The sequence below is a fragment of the Solea solea genome, chromosome 2, assembly GCF_958295425.1.
Source record: "Solea solea chromosome 2, fSolSol10.1, whole genome shotgun sequence".
Taxonomy (NCBI): Eukaryota; Metazoa; Chordata; class Actinopteri; order Pleuronectiformes; family Soleidae; genus Solea; species Solea solea.
Window position 1 is genome coordinate 16945438 of NC_081135.1, and position 17377 is coordinate 16962814.

General features: G+C 42.5%; 2 protein-coding genes across 2 annotated transcripts; both read right to left on the reverse strand.

Annotated features, from left to right (window-relative positions):
* Nucleotides 1-3140: 3140 nt before the first annotated feature.
* On the reverse strand, nt 3141-6895 carry zgc:110699 (uncharacterized protein LOC325371 homolog). Its single transcript, XM_058622572.1, has 8 exons — nt 6614-6895; nt 6421-6509; nt 5579-5635; nt 5418-5491; nt 5205-5343; nt 4799-4892; nt 4409-4480; nt 3141-3879 (listed from the first exon to the last, which is right to left on the reverse strand). The coding sequence occupies exons 2-8, from the start codon at nt 6476-6478 to the stop codon at nt 3771-3773; spliced, it is 603 nt and encodes a 200-aa protein (XP_058478555.1). The 5' UTR covers nt 6479-6509; nt 6614-6895; the 3' UTR covers nt 3141-3770.
* Nucleotides 6896-6974: 79 nt separating this feature from the next.
* On the reverse strand, nt 6975-17303 carry ndufs1 (NADH:ubiquinone oxidoreductase core subunit S1). Its single transcript, XM_058622570.1, has 19 exons — nt 17168-17303; nt 16158-16234; nt 15479-15570; nt 14627-14734; nt 14410-14486; nt 13913-13994; nt 13693-13823; nt 13425-13610; nt 12374-12508; nt 11021-11135; nt 10738-10883; nt 10328-10456; nt 9828-9957; nt 9516-9676; nt 8896-9050; nt 8623-8798; nt 8398-8532; nt 7371-7443; nt 6975-7273 (listed from the first exon to the last, which is right to left on the reverse strand). Exons 2-19 carry the CDS (start codon nt 16228-16230, stop codon nt 7182-7184), a joined length of 2196 nt encoding a protein of 731 aa, XP_058478553.1. The 5' UTR covers nt 16231-16234; nt 17168-17303; the 3' UTR covers nt 6975-7181.
* Between the last annotated feature and the right edge of the window lie 74 nt (nt 17304-17377).

Consider the following 17377-nt stretch of genomic DNA (forward strand, 5'->3'; position numbering starts at 1 on the left):
TTTTTACTAAAGACCGGAAGAATCCTGTAACCTGGTCAGAGGAGTGCCAATCTTCCTTCGACTGTCTGAAAAATCTGTGTTCTTCGCCAGTTCTCAAAAGTCCAGACTTCAGCAGGAGATTCCTAGTTCAAGTGGATGCCTCAGCAGTGGGCCTTGGAGCAGTGCTGGCCCAGGGGGATACCCGTAAAGAGAATCCAGTCCTGTACTTGAGCCGCAAGCTCCAGCCACGCGAGACGAGATACTCCACAGTGGAGAAAGAGGGTCTGTCCATTAAGTGGGTGTTGGAGAGCCTGCGCTACTACTTATTGGGACGAGAGTTTGACCTGGAGAGAGACCATCGCGCTCTCACCTGGATCAACTCTATGAAGGACCACAACTGACAGGGGCAACCGTTACATCCTGACGGCCATGGATTATTTTAGCAAATGGCCGGAAGCGTACCCCATTGCTGATATGGAGGTGGAGACAGTCGTGGACGCGTGGTTGAGGGCATGTTTTGTCGTTTTTGGGTGCCCGAATCGCTACATAGTGACCAAGGTCGTAACTTTGAGTTCAGGGTTTTCGCCGCGATGTGTGAGTGCCTGGGAATTCATAAGACCCGCACCACACCGTTGCACCCACAGAGTGACGGATTAGTCGAGAGATTCAACCGGACCCTCGGGGAGCAACTGGCCCTTCATGTGTCTGAGCAGGACTGGGACAGGCACTTGCCGTTGGTGCTCATGGCGTGTAGGTCAGCAGTGCAGGAGTCCACGGGGTGCTCCCCAGCCCTACTGATGCTTGGGAACGAGCTTCGAACTCCAGTAGTGGTGGCGTTTGGCCAGCCACCGGATGCTCCAGAGGTTCCTCCTGGTCCGAAGTACACCAGGCGCCTCCAGGACCGCCTGGAGACAGCACATCAGTTTGCTAGGGAGCAGATGCAAGTGGCTGAGAGGCGTCAGAAGCGAAACTACGACATCAGGTCGCGGGGGCGGGATTTTGTGCCAGGGGAATTGGTTTGGGTGTATGAGCCTAGACGCAAGAAGGGCCGCATCCCTAAACTGGAAAGTCACTGGTGGGGGCCCTGTGAGGGGCTAGCGAAGGTAGGCGAGGTGGTCTACAGGGTGCGGTTGCCAGCACCTAGGAGGAGGAAAGTGGTGCTGCACCGAGACAGGTTGGCTCCGTACAGGGGTTCTGTGACTCCCAGTACGGAGAGCCCAGATAGGGTTCCTGCTGCTGCAGGTGGTGAGGAGGCCCCTGCAGTTGTAACAGTGACCCCGGGTCCGTCTGGGGTGGGGTAAGGCTCGGCGGTCCCTGTGACCCCTGCGCCTGCAAGGGTGAGGAGAGCCCCAAGGTATTTGGGGGATTACAAGTGGTCTCAATGGGGTTAGGGGACTGGTGGAAGGGAAAGTTGATGTGTGCTTGTGAATAAAGATAAAAAAAAAAGAAAAAAGGGGAACCTGTACTGGGGGTGGTGGTGTGAGTGGCACCTGTGCGTGCATGTGTGATTGTGGTGGGGTTGGGTGTGAATGGCACCTGCGCATGCATGTGTGTGAGTTCAGGTTTGTTAGCACCCATGTTCTTTTGTTTTTTGGTTGTCCCTCGGGGCGAGGGGTTTTGTTGGGAGGGGGTAGTGTAGTGTAGCTACGTTTAAGAACACGCCCCATCCAGTGTGTTTACGTTTGTTCAGCGCCGGAAGTGAAGAGCAGTGTGTGAGAGACATGTGCTGTGGCTGCAAAAGAGTTACTAAATAAATCTAGCTGGGAACGGCGAAAGAGAGAACACGTCTCATCGTCACTTGAGAGTGTTACACTGTATTACAAGTGTGTGACTAACTTAAAGGGGACATATTATGCAAAATGAACTTTTTAATCATTTTAATACTTATATTTGGGACTTTGGAGGCCCTACCAGTCGCCAAAGTGTGGAAAAAGAATACTCAGTCATTTTTTCATGGTCCCCCTTAGTGTAAGTATAGGCGATAAAACACGCAATGTTGAATTTGCTGCGCTTATGACGGCAGCATGCACATTTCACCGCGAATGTTACTACCCCACCAGTAAGTTTACCTCGAGAGCTCCACCTTAGCTCCACCTTGTCCCTATAAAATGCAAGAGTGTTTTATGTCAATGCGGACGGACAAGTGTGCTGTTGGTGGCTGCACAGTGGAGCACAGTGTTTTACACAAACTTCCAGCCTCAGAGGATTTTATATATGAAGCTAATGTGCCGGATAAAGTCAGCAAACGTGTGTTCGCACCACTTCGCATCAGACTGCGGCCAGCGGTCGCCGTATTTAGTCAGCGACCGTATTTCACCAACACACATTTTTAAGAAAAGGTCAAATAGAGCTCATAACTGACCATTCTGACACGTCCTAATTAAAAATATTTGTTCAGTACGTCCTCCATGACCGGAGCACAGACTCAGTCTGATACAGTCACATACAGCGGCAGTTTATGTAGCTCGCTGCTGGCGATCAGCGGTGCTGTCCATAAGTGTTTTTAACTGATTTACAGTTGATCCTTGTGTCGAACGTCTCTTCCTGTGATGGCACTCTCGCTGTTTTCCGTGCACGCTGCCATGTTGATATTGTCAGAGAACTAGTGGAGGTGGGGGTGTAGAACTAGCGCAGTAACAAGGACAAATCAGAAACCCCCTGGAAGAAGTGGGTGTGTGTTATCCTGTGTCTCATTTGCATGTAAAGGGACCATGCACAAAACCGAGCGTTCTGAAAGGGGCGGGTTTAGAGGGTTATTGAACTGCTATGGTGCTTCATCCTTATGGTATTTTGACCAAAGCATGTCACAAACATGTTCATTAGGACACCAGGGAATTATTTTAACTTGGAGAAATAGGGTATAATATGTCTCCTTTAATGTGAAACAAATACAACAGAAGTGCTAATAACTGTAAAAGTAGCAGCTTTTGAACATAAATTGTATCGTGGAATCCCATGTCAGGGTTGATGAGTTTCCAAGTTTCGAGTTGGAAATCCAAGTTCTGACTACAAATGTAACGCATCATGAGCTGCTGCCTCAAAACACATGCTCTGGCTGGTTTGTCCTTGAAGGCTGCTGTAGAAACATGGCGATGCAAGATAGCGGCTTCCATAAAGCAAGCCTCTTTCCTTAAGTACATATGAAAGTTTTAGTCTAAGGCTACAAAGACCAAACCATTTTATTTTAAAGCAATTATTCGCCTATATACCTAATACATCGTTAGCAATAACAGTTGATAGTAACACTTTACAGGTGTTTATGGTTAAAAATTAAACAGCACTATGGGAACAACTGATTTATCACATCTTGGAATCCTATGTGTCTGACTTAGAGTTCTGATTTTAATCTCATAATGCTCTGAAAAACAAATAAAAAAAGAGAGAATTCTGAGATTAAAGGCAGAAATCTGGCTTTTTTTTGTTTCCCAAAAGCCCTCTTCGGTACTTGACAGAAGAGACAATAGTGAGCACACACACAATAACATTACAAGCAAATATAGTTCTGAATAATGATGTCACTGAAAAACAATAGGCATTCATTTCATGTTAATACAACCTCTCACTCTTCTTTGGACGTTTTCATGAGTGCATGACACATTCACACCAAACTGAACCACAGTGTCCACATACATTTGGCCCCACGCAATGGTGAAATGATTGTACTGCCCTCTACTGGAAGATGCAACACAACAAACAAAGTTGCTGGGACTGAGCAGCAGTGCTAAAATCCATGGATCAGAGACATTGAATCTACTCCTCCCTGCTGCTGCTGAGTGATTTGCCTGCTGCCGTTACCACTGCATGGTCTTGGATCGGGTCAGTTTCCTGGTCAGAGCATGGCGGACAGTCAACATGTAGGAGCGGCGGTCAGGCAGGGGGCGCTGCTGATCCAACACCAGCCTGACAGGACACAAGAAATGTATTATCTCGGCCTGCTGTCTGTAGCACATTGTTGCACATTACACTCACATTATGTGTACTTATGATTGGTATACATGAATAAAAATACATGAATGGTACATGAATACCATGACCATGTTTTTCACATGGTCATGGTGATGACACTCACTTCGACACTCTTGACTGACAAACCTATTAAACGTAAAATATGAACTTAAGTTTTAGGATGTGTACAAATTGTATAACCAGCATGTGGATACTTGGTGGTAATTTCCCTTTTTTCTTTGAACAGAAATTGTATTGCACTGTAATCTCCTAAATCTTTAAATCACAGTATGTTTATCTGAATAAACTGCAGTTTAGTCTGCTCAAGATATTTGTTTCGGCTCACAATGCAAAAGGATTTTTGTAGCAAGGAAATACCTTGACAGGCAACCAGCTACTGTACATCACCACAGTCTGTGTGAAGTTTCATATGAATACAGATTTAAATAAAAATAATAATAATAATAATAATAATAATACATGCCTGATGAGTTGCAACACTGCTGCCTCCACAGCTGATGCAGCTTCAGCCACAGACAGCTCCCCGAAAACACATCTTCCATCACACACAAGCGGAAAACAAAGACGAATAAACACTAATATTAAAATATTCAAGACAAATGATAAAAGGTAATATAGACAGTCATCTTTACAATATATTTCCAGCTTTGATCATCCAAGGAATAAGTAGGTTGCATTTGGCAGGATTTAATTATGGAAATATGTACATTGTAAAAGGATGAAGGCGTTTAGTGGACTTTAAGGCACTAGATTGAAGGGATTCTATTACTTACTACTGCCACATGCTGGTGCTAAAGGACAATGCAGAGGGGAATTGATTATCATAATACAACACATGCATATGTATACAAACCTTAAGTCCTTGGCGAGGCTCTGTCCTTCCTCTGCTGTCACCTCACGCCCAATTTCCAGATCCAACTTGTTGGCTATGAGCATTGTAGGAACCACTGTACTCACACACACACACGCACACACACACGCACGCACGCACGCACGCACGCACGCACGCACGCACGCACGCACCCACGCACACGCACACGCACACACGCACACACACACGACAAGGCAATAAAAAAGTGCCATGTTTTAAAATGTTAACGATATAGAGGATGGAATGTATGTATATAACATAACATAACATAAAATAAGAGAATAGCATAGAATAGAATAGAATAGAACAAAAAGAGGACTCCTCCACAACCCCCCCCCCCCCACTTGGAAGTGGGAGTGAAAAGTTAAAAGCCCTCTTTCACACTTACCCAGACTCTGTTTGGTTTGGTCAATGAGTTTCTTGAGTGGTGGGACCTCCAGGAAGCTGAGGCGATGTGTGATGGAGTAGAGCAGCAGGAAGCCGTCAGCCCAGCGGATAGATGCCTCCAGAGAAGCCACAGAACTCTCCTGGAGAGGATAATGCATCAAGTGTGAAATAATAGTCTGTCTTGGAAATCATATGTTCTGTGTTTAACATTTACTTTACAAGCCAAGTCCAGAATCTCCAGATCAACAGCTTCCTGGTCCACCACCCGAGTGCATCTGTAGGTGACCTCTGTGGTGTGGAATCAGGAGTAAGTCATCAATCCAGTCACTTTCTCCATGTCTACACCATTCACTGTCATAAACAGTCAAGTCTCACCCTTTTTATGGTCGTATTCGCCAATGAAGCGCCTTGTTATGAAACGAACACACAGCGCTGGAGACAGAAAACAGACTCAAGAGACACGAGGCAAAAACAAACAAAAACAACAGACACTCTAAAATGATTAATAACACATGAAAGCAAGGCTGGGCGATAATATCTCAAAATTTTTAGGCTATGCCCTGATATACAAGATAAATCGAGATATAATGCTGCGTGTTAGAGGTGCTTCTATACTAAGCCTGGGTAAATGAAGGGTTAGAAACAACAAAATTGCCTACAAATATGAACAAATTATAGGGCTTAAAATCAAATGTGTTCATTTTTTTTTAATATTGTCAATTCAATGTATTTTTTAATCAATAAACAATAATTAATTTATAATATGTTGCATTTTTCAGTAATTTCAATATATGATTATCAATGCAACAAACTTTAAAACCAAGAAAAGTCATCACAGACACAATATCCAAAATCCAAAAATGTATTTATTTTTTCTATTTGTAAAACTTTGTCCTCAATTGCCTCCTTTTATTCCTTGTCATTACCATAGCTTGTTTCTTGTTTAAGTGAAACTCTGTTTTTAAAAAGTTATTATTCATGAGCATTCAGTGCATCAGAACTGTCTGATTACCACCATCAAATATGTACATATGGACATAACATCAATCTAGTATTGTACTGCATTTAATTTTTGATTTGAAAATCTGTGATCACTCAAGTCATAACACATTAGATCTGAAAGGCAGCCTAAACCTGCTCACATCAGATAGCTCTTAAGAAATCATGTGACGGGATACATTTCAAGAGGTCTTTCACATCCTTTAGTGGTAGTTCACCTGTTTTCCCAGTGTTCTGAGCTCCAAGGATGAGGAGTTTAACTGAAACCATTTTCATGCCGTGTCCACTCTTAGTCCTGCATCTGTGTCTGTCGGTGAAGAGCAGAGGATCCGTAGCAGTTTGTTTTTTTACATACAGATGTATATGAAGGTAGAGAGCTAAAAGCAAAACCATGAATCTATTTATACTGACCTTTAAGAGGAAATTAATTCCAGTTATGGAGTGTTCAGGCTCAGACACTGAGCAGACGTGGAAGAAAGGGATGAGACCGTCTTCTCTTGTGCTTGTGTTTCCTTTTAAGAGCTCTGTGCGTTGCCCTCTCTCTTCCTTTGGGAACAGTACATGACAGGAGCCATTTGTTTGAAGGGGCCGTGTCTAACACCAGACACCACTGCCGCCTTCTGGATCCATTCACAACACATATAAACAGTTTTTATGGGGGTAAAAGTGACCCTTATCTGAAACCTGAAACAACAAAAGTGAAACGTAGCAGGGCACCCCAAATAAGTTTTTCTCACGACAAACACAATGACAGAAAGCCACTAAACTGGAGTACAGACATCAGTAAGATTTTATTTATATTTTATATACGATTCCCAGTTTTATTTCTTCTACAAAACTGAAAACGATTTAAGAGTATACAACAAGCATCAAGGACAAGAACTTTAATTTAAGGGAACAACACTAAGCTGTTTCAGAGAGTGTTTTTTTTTTTAGCGATAAGAGTTTTGTTGTCGTTTGTATGCGAGGAAGTGGGTGTTCAGCAAACTGACGGCTCGTCGACTGCGGCGGCTCCTTCTGTGACGGCTTTGACACATTTGGCCATCGTCTGTGATGCCCTGCTGATCGAGTCTGGACACAGAGAGGGAAGGAAGAGTCAGAAGTTATATTCTTTTTATTTTTTATTTATTTTGGACTTGTGTGTTCACTTTTGAAATAAAACACATACCTGTCATGTAGAAGTCTTTCACTGTGAGCTGAGGTGGGATGAGAGGGGCTGCTATTAGGTCCTGGTTCACTGCCTGAGAGAGTGAGGACACTGAATTAAAAGTCTGAAAAACCATTACAGCCTCTCATGCTACTCCGATCACTCTTTCAAATTGAACAGCGAGTAAACATTAATTTACATGCCAACAGCCAAAAAAGGAATGTGTGTTGGTAAGGCTGGACAATATGGCTAATAAAATGTTTTTTTATGTTTTTACTTCAAGGGAGAGTGACAATACACTGTAAATACACCTGGTTTATAAATAATTTTGTCAATTACATGTATTTTCTTTAATCAAGATATAATAATTTGATAATAATGTGTACAGATAATGATTAATATCAATGCAACAACCTTTAAAAACAGAAAAAGTCACAGATGCCTTATAACGATATATGACAAAATCCAAAATCCTATCTTGTCTCATGTCTCATGTGACACAGACGTGGTCACAGACGGCCTTCAGATATTTCCGACAATTCTCGGTAAATGTGACCCCATGGTTTTATAAATCAGAATATTTATGTGCATAACCACTTTGTGTGTTTCCAACATATGCCACGTTGTCAGGCATACCATAGGTTTATAAATGAGGCCCCAGGACTGTAGCTAAAGCAGCTCTGTGTTTATGTATAATATTTTTTGTTAAACTGCAACCAAAATATTACCAGAGTGTTTACATTATATATTCTGTTCAAACAATAACGAACCATGATAACTGGTCCCCACTTGAGCGAGTAGCCCAGAATAACCGTTTCTAGTCTAGATGAACACTCAAAGCTGCTTTACACAACTTTACTACCCACACACTGCTGACACAGCCACCAGGAGCAAATGGAGGTCAAGTGTCTTGCTGAAGGACACATCGGCATTTAGACCAACAGAGCAAGGAATTGAACGCTCATGCTGATTTAACCCATTTGAATTGATCAAAATTTTGTAAATATCTGTATTGAACCTGGTTTTTGTGTATGTGTTATGTATGTACCGCGGCAAGTTCATTTGCTTGTTTGAAGTAGTTTGCCTCCTCCACGTCGTCATAGCGGACCAGATGAGGAGAAACCTCTGCCAGTCTGGACCGCACCTCGTCCAGAGAGTCATAGGGGAGAGTGACACCAGCCAGCTGTGAAGACATGGACACATTTCTCTGGTCAAATGAAAAATCTTCACTGCAGAGCGAACATTTGCGTCTTCTGCTTGGTGAGTAACATACTTCAGACACAGCTCTGATGATCTTCCAGTCCTCTCTGGCTGCTCCAGGAGGAGTGACAGCCACCCGGGTGTGCTGGCTCCTTCCTTCAGTGTTCACGTAAGTGGCATTTTTCTCTGTGTATGCAGCCCCTGGTAGGATGATGTCTGCCATCGGTGCTCCTACATCACCATGGTGACCTGGTGAGATTGAGGATGCATATGGATTTATCATCTACTAAATGTGTTAAGCTTTGTCGTGTGTGTGTGTGTGTGTGTTTGTTGTGAGTGTGTGTACCCTGGTAAATGATGAGGCTGTCTTTGGGGAGGTCAGCTCTGGTGATGCAGCCGGCATCAGCTCCCAGCAGGAACAGAACTTTGGGTGGCTTCTTCCTGATGGCATCTACACCAGCTTTGTAGCCCAGATCCAATGCAGCCACTTGACTCGCCACTCTACGAACACACACAAAGACAAGTAGTTTGAGCAGATGCCTGTACCGTGCACTGGTTACAAACTGTTGTAAGCTTTATTCGAATAAGTATACATTACAATGCATATAATCATAGAAACAGACAGAATGAAGAAAGCCAGGGTGACTAATGAAAGGAAATAAAGTGAAAAGACCACACAAACAATTACCAAACACAAGAATAGGAGGACGATGACAAGAGAGAGGCAGGATTATGACATCATCATTTTCCCAAAGTCGTGTATTGGTTGATTACAATTAAAATGCAAGGGAGGTGTTTAGAGATTTTCCCAATCTGGGACCCGTAGACAAAAAAAGAAGCATTTCAGGGTTTCCAAAACACTGGTTCCGTGTGGATAAAACACAGGTGTAATTGAAAATTAAATAATTGGGCAGATTGGGCAACCCATAAATGTACATCATACAAAAATGACTTCACAGCTTTTACCTGTGCAGGACATTGAGGACTTTCCATCCCTCCTCCACTCCACTGCTGGTTCTGGCATTCTGAGCGATGGTGGAGACGACACTGAAAATGGCGGCTCCATCGTCTCTCTGCAGGGCGCCGCTGCCCACGACCACGACTGGACGCTTGGCAGCTGAAAGGACCTTCAGACGGGTAAAGGTGGAAAAAAAAGAAACAACGTATCATTGAACAAATAATCTTCAAACTGATCAGGACTGTGCGTGTAATAATAATAATATTAAATTTTATTTATAATTCACAAAAGTGCACAAAGTGTGCATGTGTGTGTGTTACCTGGCAGAAGGGGTGTGTGCCGTTAGCCAGCTCCTTTAATACTGAAGTGTCCTCTCCCAGGTGGTCATATGTGTAGCTCAGGTCGACGTTGTGACCGACCATCGCGACATGCAGCTCATTATGAAGCCAGCTGACGAGGGAAAAGACAGGAAGAGGTGAGAGGAGGCTGGTTCAAGTTCATGGATCTCTGATCAGACCAGGTGAGACTTATGCATTGTCCACGCATAGGCTAGTTCAAATTTGTAATGTAGCAACTGACTGGTTTTAATAGAGAAAAGCATCAATTTAAAAAGAAAGGCTCTAGCTTGCATTAAAAAACAGAACCGAAGCTGCTACAGAGTTGCATCATTTTCTTTTCAGCTTTTGTATAACATTAAACGGTTAAAGTCGAGATATCTTGGCCTCGGCTGCTTCTGTTGTTCTGTTCTACTTCTGCGGGCCAGAACTGTCTCGAGGTCAGGAAATAAAGAATGACAGTAGATCGGGGAGTGTGAGATTACCTCTTTCTGACTCGGGCGTTGAACATTGGGGCCTCGTAGCGTGGGTTGGTTCCTATGAGCAGCAGCAGGTCACATTCCTCAATGCCAGCGATGCGGGAGTTCAACAGGTAGTTGGAGCGGAGGTCAGTGCTGCAGAGAGAGTGACAACACACCTTGACATCCTCAACACGTACAGACGCATTACCAGTCGACTGAAACACACTACATGGTATTTTGTGTACACAAACGGCACTATGTGTACGACTGACTTACTGTGAAACAAATACGACAGAAGTGCTATTAACGGTAAAGGAAGCATCTTTTATCGTTATTGTTTTAATCCTCCATCTTGGAATCCCCCAGGTTTCTAAATATCCCTACACAGGAATTCCAAGTATTGTCAACAAATGAAAGCACCAGTAGTTACTTACCCTGCACCTGCCATAGGAAAAACCTCCTCAGTGCAGAGGTTTTCTGAGTCAAGTCTGTTGAGAAGGTCTTTGAGGGAAATCAGAGCTTCAGCTTCGGCCAACCCTCCTGCTATGGCTGCAACCTCACTGCCCTGCACACTCTGCAGCTATACACACAAAATGTATATGTGTTTTGTAATGCATGTAGGATCAAATAGGATGATATAATTAAAGCATAAAATAACCCCACACAAATACTGATAGGAGATAAGGACGAGGTAATGAAAGGACAGGGGACACTTACTGCTCCTGCGATGCGAGTGAGAGCGTCCTCCCATGTGGTGGGGGTCAGCTGACCTGAATCATCCTTCACCATTGGCTGGGTCAACCGCTGTCTCTTGAGACCATCATATGAAAACCTGGGAAACACAACACATTTCAAGAATTTTCATTTGTAAGATATACTAGATTTAATTTGCGTGATTTCTGGAAACATGATATCTTTCTGCTTCCTGGCTTACATCTGTCTGATGCCTAGTCCATGCTATACAGGCTTTAAAAAAATAATATTTTTAGCTGTTGTTTTTAAAAATAAAAATAAAAATTTTAATCCACATGGCTTCGGTTTTAAAAACATCTCCCTCTTCATTCATCTGGAAGGACATTTTCAGGGCTGGGACATTTCCCAGCCCTGATCCAATATCATTGTCTGTAACGGCTACACGATATTAGGAAATCATGCGATATGATATAACGTTGCAATGTCGATATCACTCATGATAAACTAATGGCGCATTTCCACCGGCTCTATTCGCCTCACCTCCCCTCGCCACGGCACAGTTTAAGTAGCATCACAGACCGCTGCCAAACAAGTAAACAATAAGATGAAGATGAGTTCCAAATAAAAAAATTTAACTCGACATAATTTTTTGGGGGGAATTTTAGTAGTACTAATGTACAGACACACTATTGGGCAACATTCATTGTTGTGGTATAAACATACATCACACATGTCTGTCATACCGTAATGTCTTACAAGGCAAAAACACTGTTTTTCCCTTCCACGTATAAACACTGAACCTTGAGTTTCTAAAAATCTTAACTTTCTCTCTTTCCTCACTAATTCACCATTTTTAGTGACAAAAAAACCTCATTGACCTATGAGAACGTGCTCTGAAACCGTTACAGATGGTCCAGAATGCGGCAGCATGCCTAGTCTTCAATCAGCCTAAAAGGGTACATGTCACCCCTCTGTTCATTGAGCTCCACTGGCTACCCTTAGCTATCCACAGATTCAAAATCACAGATGCTAGCCTACAAAGTGCTTCATGGGTCTGCTCCCACCTACTCAAATGCTCTCCTATAGGCTTGTGTTGCCCTTCAACTACTCCGTTCATCAAAAAATTGTCGTCTGACGGTGCCAACACCCTGCACAAGACAATCCAGACTTTGAATCAGTCCACTGCTCCTATCTAGTGGAGTTCTTTCCAAGACTACCTCTATGTAGCTTATTCCTCTTGTAAGTCACTTTTGATAAAAGCATCTGCTCAAAGCTTAAATGTAATGTGATGAGAACAGAAGGCCAAAACCTATAAAAAAAAAAGCTCAGGTTTTTTTAATGATACTTGGCTACGTGTGGACAAGGCATAAGTCTCACCTGGTCTTGTCAGAGATCCATTCTTCATTGACGTCTTCATTCAGCCTGGGCATGACTCTCATCACCTCCCCTCCTCTTGTGCTCACCACAATGTTACTGCCCACAGCATCCAGCACATCAATTGACTCTGTTTTCCTGCAAAGACGACAAAAGATGAAACTAAAAGAAACCGTTGGACAGAACCCGGCACAAAAATAGACACGATAATCGAAGAGAAAATAATTTGGATGGCGCTAACTCCACTAGATTCACTTAAAGTGGAATTATGCAAGATTTTTAGCTTTAGAGCCATTGTGATGGTTAAATGTCTCGTTGCGGGGAGATTGGGGGCTGTCTGAAAACCAACCTTGCAAGATAAGGGCCACCAACCCAGAGTCCTCAGAATCAGGAGGTCTTGCAAAGTTCAAAGGTCTCATGAGAAACACAAATTGCACTACACACACACAGCCAGATATGGGCTATAAGATCAAGGCAGCTTTATTAGCGTTATTTTAGACGGTCAACATGGCAGAGCCGGTAAAAAAAAGAAGCAGAGAACACTGATGTTGGAGGAAGTGAGGAAGAGGAAGCGACTGACCGAGCGAGGGGACAAACACAATTATATATCAAACTGGCTTTTTTCAAATGCCGAGAATTGAAAAAGACAGACCCATGCAAAATGGATCTGCCATTCTTCCAATTTCGCTTTCAATTATGTGTGGGATAAACTCTCCATTCTCTATCCATCGATGTGTATTCGCACTTGCTCGATGTTTGCTATTGTTGTAAACAGGTTTGCTTGAACATTTTTGGTCATTCATGTTTGTTGCTATTTAGCTTACTAGCAGAGATGTTGGTATACTCGATTGCAAAATCATTGGTTTTCAGTAGGTGGTTTACAGTTCTTCCATTAGAATGGACATGGCCCCACGGCTTGTGCTTCGGCAGTGAAGTTTACGGTGGTGTTGTAAAAATATGTAGTTTGAAACTGTAGGGGGAGCTATGTAGAGAAAAAGGCAAAGAAGCAACCAGACTTGCAAAGTTCCGCTTTAAGTGACAAACCACTTCCTACCTGGTCTCCCACGGACGTGCAGTGAAAGCATACGGCTTAGAGGTGAGTGCTCCGACAGGACACACGTCGATAACGTTGCCCGACAGCTCAGACATGAACATTTTCTCTACATAGGTCCCAATCTGCAGGTTGTTTCCTCTTCCTGTCGTTCCCAGATCTTCGACACCAGCAATCTCACTGGCAAAACTGAAATGACATTAGCAAAAAAAACTTTTATTATCATATTCTTCCTGATAGATGTGAGAATGGACAGTCGTGCTGCACTCACCGGACGCATCGTGTGCATTGGATGCAGCGGGTCATGATGGTTTTAATAAGAGGCCCAATGTTTTTGTCCTCCACTGCTCTCTTCCCTTCTGTGAAACGACTGCGGTCGGAGCCAAACTGCATGGACTGATCCTGGGAACCAGATATTCATCGATAAACAAAATTTAAGTTTTATCTATTCATTTTTCTGTTTTACTTCAATTAATGTGCCCTGTATTTACCTGCAGGTCACACTCTCCTCCCTGATCACAGATGGGGCAGTCTAGAGGATGGTTGGCCAGCAGGAACTCCATCACCCCCTCTCTATTGACACAAACACACAATTTTTTAGCATGTTCACAATACAGTTTATTAGCTGCAGTTCATAGTTTATATGAACATTTAAAAAAAAAATCTAAATATTTTATTGTAAGAATGGTAGAATTTTACATTTCTACTATTACATCATTTGCATACATTTATAGCACTCTGACGAGATGTATAATCTAATGTAAGACAAGAGAAAAACAATAAGGATTAGAGAATATAAAGGAACCAAAAGGAGAACACATAAAAGGTAATGACCATAAAATAGAAAAAAGGGTAGCTTTTTTGGGTATAAGCTTTTTATAGTCAGTTGCTCCACGTGTAATTAAACAATTCATTCCATATTGTTTACCCGAATTCCTTTTTTAAAGTTACTCTTTCGGACTACATTTGACGATATTTGAAGCTGTACCTTGCTTTGCGCGTTTTCTCCGAGTTTGTGAGGATGTTCCAACCCTTCATGACGGGCATGGCACAAGCCGCGACCGGCTGAAGAAACACAACAGCACACACACACATAATTTAAGATGTTAATACTACAAAAACTGCATTATGGCCCAATTTATGTACAATCATCAGTGTTTTGAGGTTTGTGGCTTTGTATGAATACAAACGGAAACAACTTTTACCTTTGGTGCTTTCTCAATTTCAACCAAACACATGCGGCAGTTTCCTGCCACAGAGAGGCGCTCGTGGTAACAGAACCGGGGGATTTGGATTCCTGCCTTCTCACAAGCCTGACAGGGAAAGAAAACAGACATCAGTCAACAATAACAAAAACAAATAAATCAGTCCAGCTACACTCATTAATCCAAGCAATTGGATTAACAATTCGACAATTATTGTCAGGAAAGTGCCGATTCATGACTAGGGCTGCACCAATCCGATAATAATATCGGCTATATTATCGGCCCTCCCTGATTTTGACTAAATAGCCGGATCTGGTATCAGAAAATTAAGCCGATCTATGACGTGAATCTATTCACTTCGAGTGTGACACATACAGTATAACATCATGCTGTGTCATACTTCAGCAACACGCCACTCAACTTGAGTCAACAGAGCCCGTAAACACAGAGCAACAACATGGAGCAAGTGAAAACCACCAATACTGGCAAGGTAAATGTAACACCATAAACACAACGCTGCTAACTTAATCAAGCACCTCCAAAAGCATCATGCTTAAGAGCACGCTGAGTTTGTGAAAAAAAAAATACCAAAGGAGACAAGGTGACAAAGTAGCTGACTTAGGCTGATGCTCTGTAAAGACGGGAAAAACTTCTAGTCGACAGCATGAAAGCAACAAATGTGCAAAAAGTGAGAGACTGATTACACACAGTCACAGACCAGCGCTTTGGTATCAGCCATCTTCTAGATTTGAATGCGACCACACTGCTCTGCACAATCTGGAGCAACACATAATACTGTATCTACAAAACAGTCTAAAGTGGACCGCAGTAAAGTAAGCTGCTGCTTCTTACCTGTAGGACAGTGGTTCCAGGCTCCACCTCCACCGGTTTCCCATCTACAAATACTTCCACCATGTTGCTAGCAGCACGCATGGAGGTATGCACTGAAATTGCACAATGTAATCAATTTAATACAGTCAGTGACCACCACAATGAAACATGCATGCATGTGCATCAGGAAATGTAGTTAGGGTAACTCTTAACAACCGCTATACGATAGATTTGCTGAGTGCGTGCAGCAGAATCCCTCCTTTCTGCAGCAGTGAGCAGGATTCAGTGTCACATGACCACTAGTGGGCCTATGTGATCACATAATCGCTCTCATCTTCCCTGTCACACAGATTAGCTACGTGTGGTTATACTAATAGCGAGGAAACATGGAGACACCAGCCCCGCATTTAAGTCTTTTAAATTATTTTATTATTTTCTCTTGCTTGTATAAGTTATTTACAGCGGGGCATCTGAATTTCGACCCAGAGTGCCATGTTTCTACACCACAGTTCAGTTGAGTCTTTCAATTTTTACTTGAATGCTGAAGTTAAAAGAAAATGAGAGTTGTCTTCCTGAAACATTGTGTCCATTGATATAATGTGTAAGCAACAACTAAAATCAAATTTTAAAGGCTATCGACTAATTATCATTATCATCTAAACCCCCAAAATATTGAGATATTGTGCCCATCCCTACTCACCAGTGGTGGAGGGAGCCAGACTGCCCTTGGCAGCTCCGGCTAAAGCCCGGCCAACAGTCGGCAGTCGCAACATGATGCTGTGAGAGGAAAACAGAGGTCAGCATATGAGTTTAAGTTATTCTGATATGCCATTGACAAAACTCAAGCAAATAAACTTTCTGTGATTTGGTTTATGAAGACTTGAGCATCAAATATTCACTTCTGCAAAGTGCACACTGTTACTCTATACAAACTGCATTTGTGATTACATCATCTCTTCAACTGCTTAAACAACAGTCAAAATCCAAAAGATAGTCCATTATTGTCACACAAAACAGTATTCAACTTAATGTATGGCATAACGCTACTAATTAAGTGACTAAAATTTAGTTAATTCACTAACAATTTATTTAAAGCTAGAAAAGCTGAAGGAGAGTCCCCAGAGAATCTGACTGTTTTGGGGACTTTTGTCTTGGAAATGATGCAAAGGTCCCATTCACTTGAACTTATCCCGACTGAAAACCTTGACAAATAATTCAAAGTCGAACGTACACGTTTCCCTGTGCCACCTTAAATTTCAGACTTTGTTGTGATAAAGTGTGTTCAAAATCTGCTGATAAGCTCCACTGACAGCCCAACATTAACAGCTAGCATTACTTAGCTGACTGTTAATGTCAACAAAAACAAGTGTTAGTGTCACGTAATCGTGTACACTTTCAAGAGATGATATGCACAGAGGATTTTCCACACCATACCACAATAAGATAGTGTAGTATAACATAGTATAAACACAGTTTTAGCAGCAGTGTGGACAAAAGACGGCGTTAAAATGCGTGAATGTTCCAATGAGGACTCCTTGATGCAGGCTAACACCGTTAGCTCAGAGAACTATTCAAGGACACGGCCATTGCAGAGTTGTATGAGGGTAACAGCAAACAATGAGGCCAAATACAGCATTTCCGCTGGTGCATTACTTTAACGACATCAACATTTGAACAGGTATAAGAACACAATGTGCGTCTCATCCCTACCTTTCGCTATTTGGCCTTCTTGACCAGAACAGCGGTGATCTGAAGTGTACTGCGAATAGCTATGGCGCTTTTAACGGAAGTACTATGACGTTCTACTTCTGGTTGAATGGAGGTCGCAGATTTCATAATAAATGTACAACATTCGCTTATAAAACACGAAATGTCCATTTTGTTTTACGTTGGTTTTTATTATAATCATCGTTCATTTAC

Excerpts from the sequence above, each read along its gene's own strand:
- ndufs1 (XM_058622570.1), bottom strand. The coding sequence starts at position 16,230 with ATGTTGCGACTGCCGACTGTTGGCCGGGCTTTAGCCGGAGCTGCCAAG. Across the intron at positions 13,611-13,692 it reads CAATGCACACGATGCGTCCG|TTTTGCCAGTGAGATTGCTG; the intron begins GTGAGTGCAGCA and ends ATGTCATTTCAG. Across the intron at positions 10,884-11,020 it reads TCACTCGCATCGCAGGAGCA|CTGCAGAGTGTGCAGGGCAG; the intron begins GTAAGTGTCCCC and ends TTGTGTGTATAG.
- zgc:110699 (XM_058622572.1), bottom strand. The coding sequence starts at position 6,478 with ATGAAAATGGTTTCAGTTAAACTCCTCATCCTTGGAGCTCAGAACACT. Across the intron at positions 5,344-5,417 it reads TTCTGGACTTGGCTTGTAAA|GAGAGTTCTGTGGCTTCTCT; the intron begins GTAAATGTTAAA and ends TATCCTCTCCAG. Across the intron at positions 4,481-4,798 it reads AGCCTCGCCAAGGACTTAAG|ATGTGTTTTCGGGGAGCTGT; the intron begins GTTTGTATACAT and ends GTGTGATGGAAG.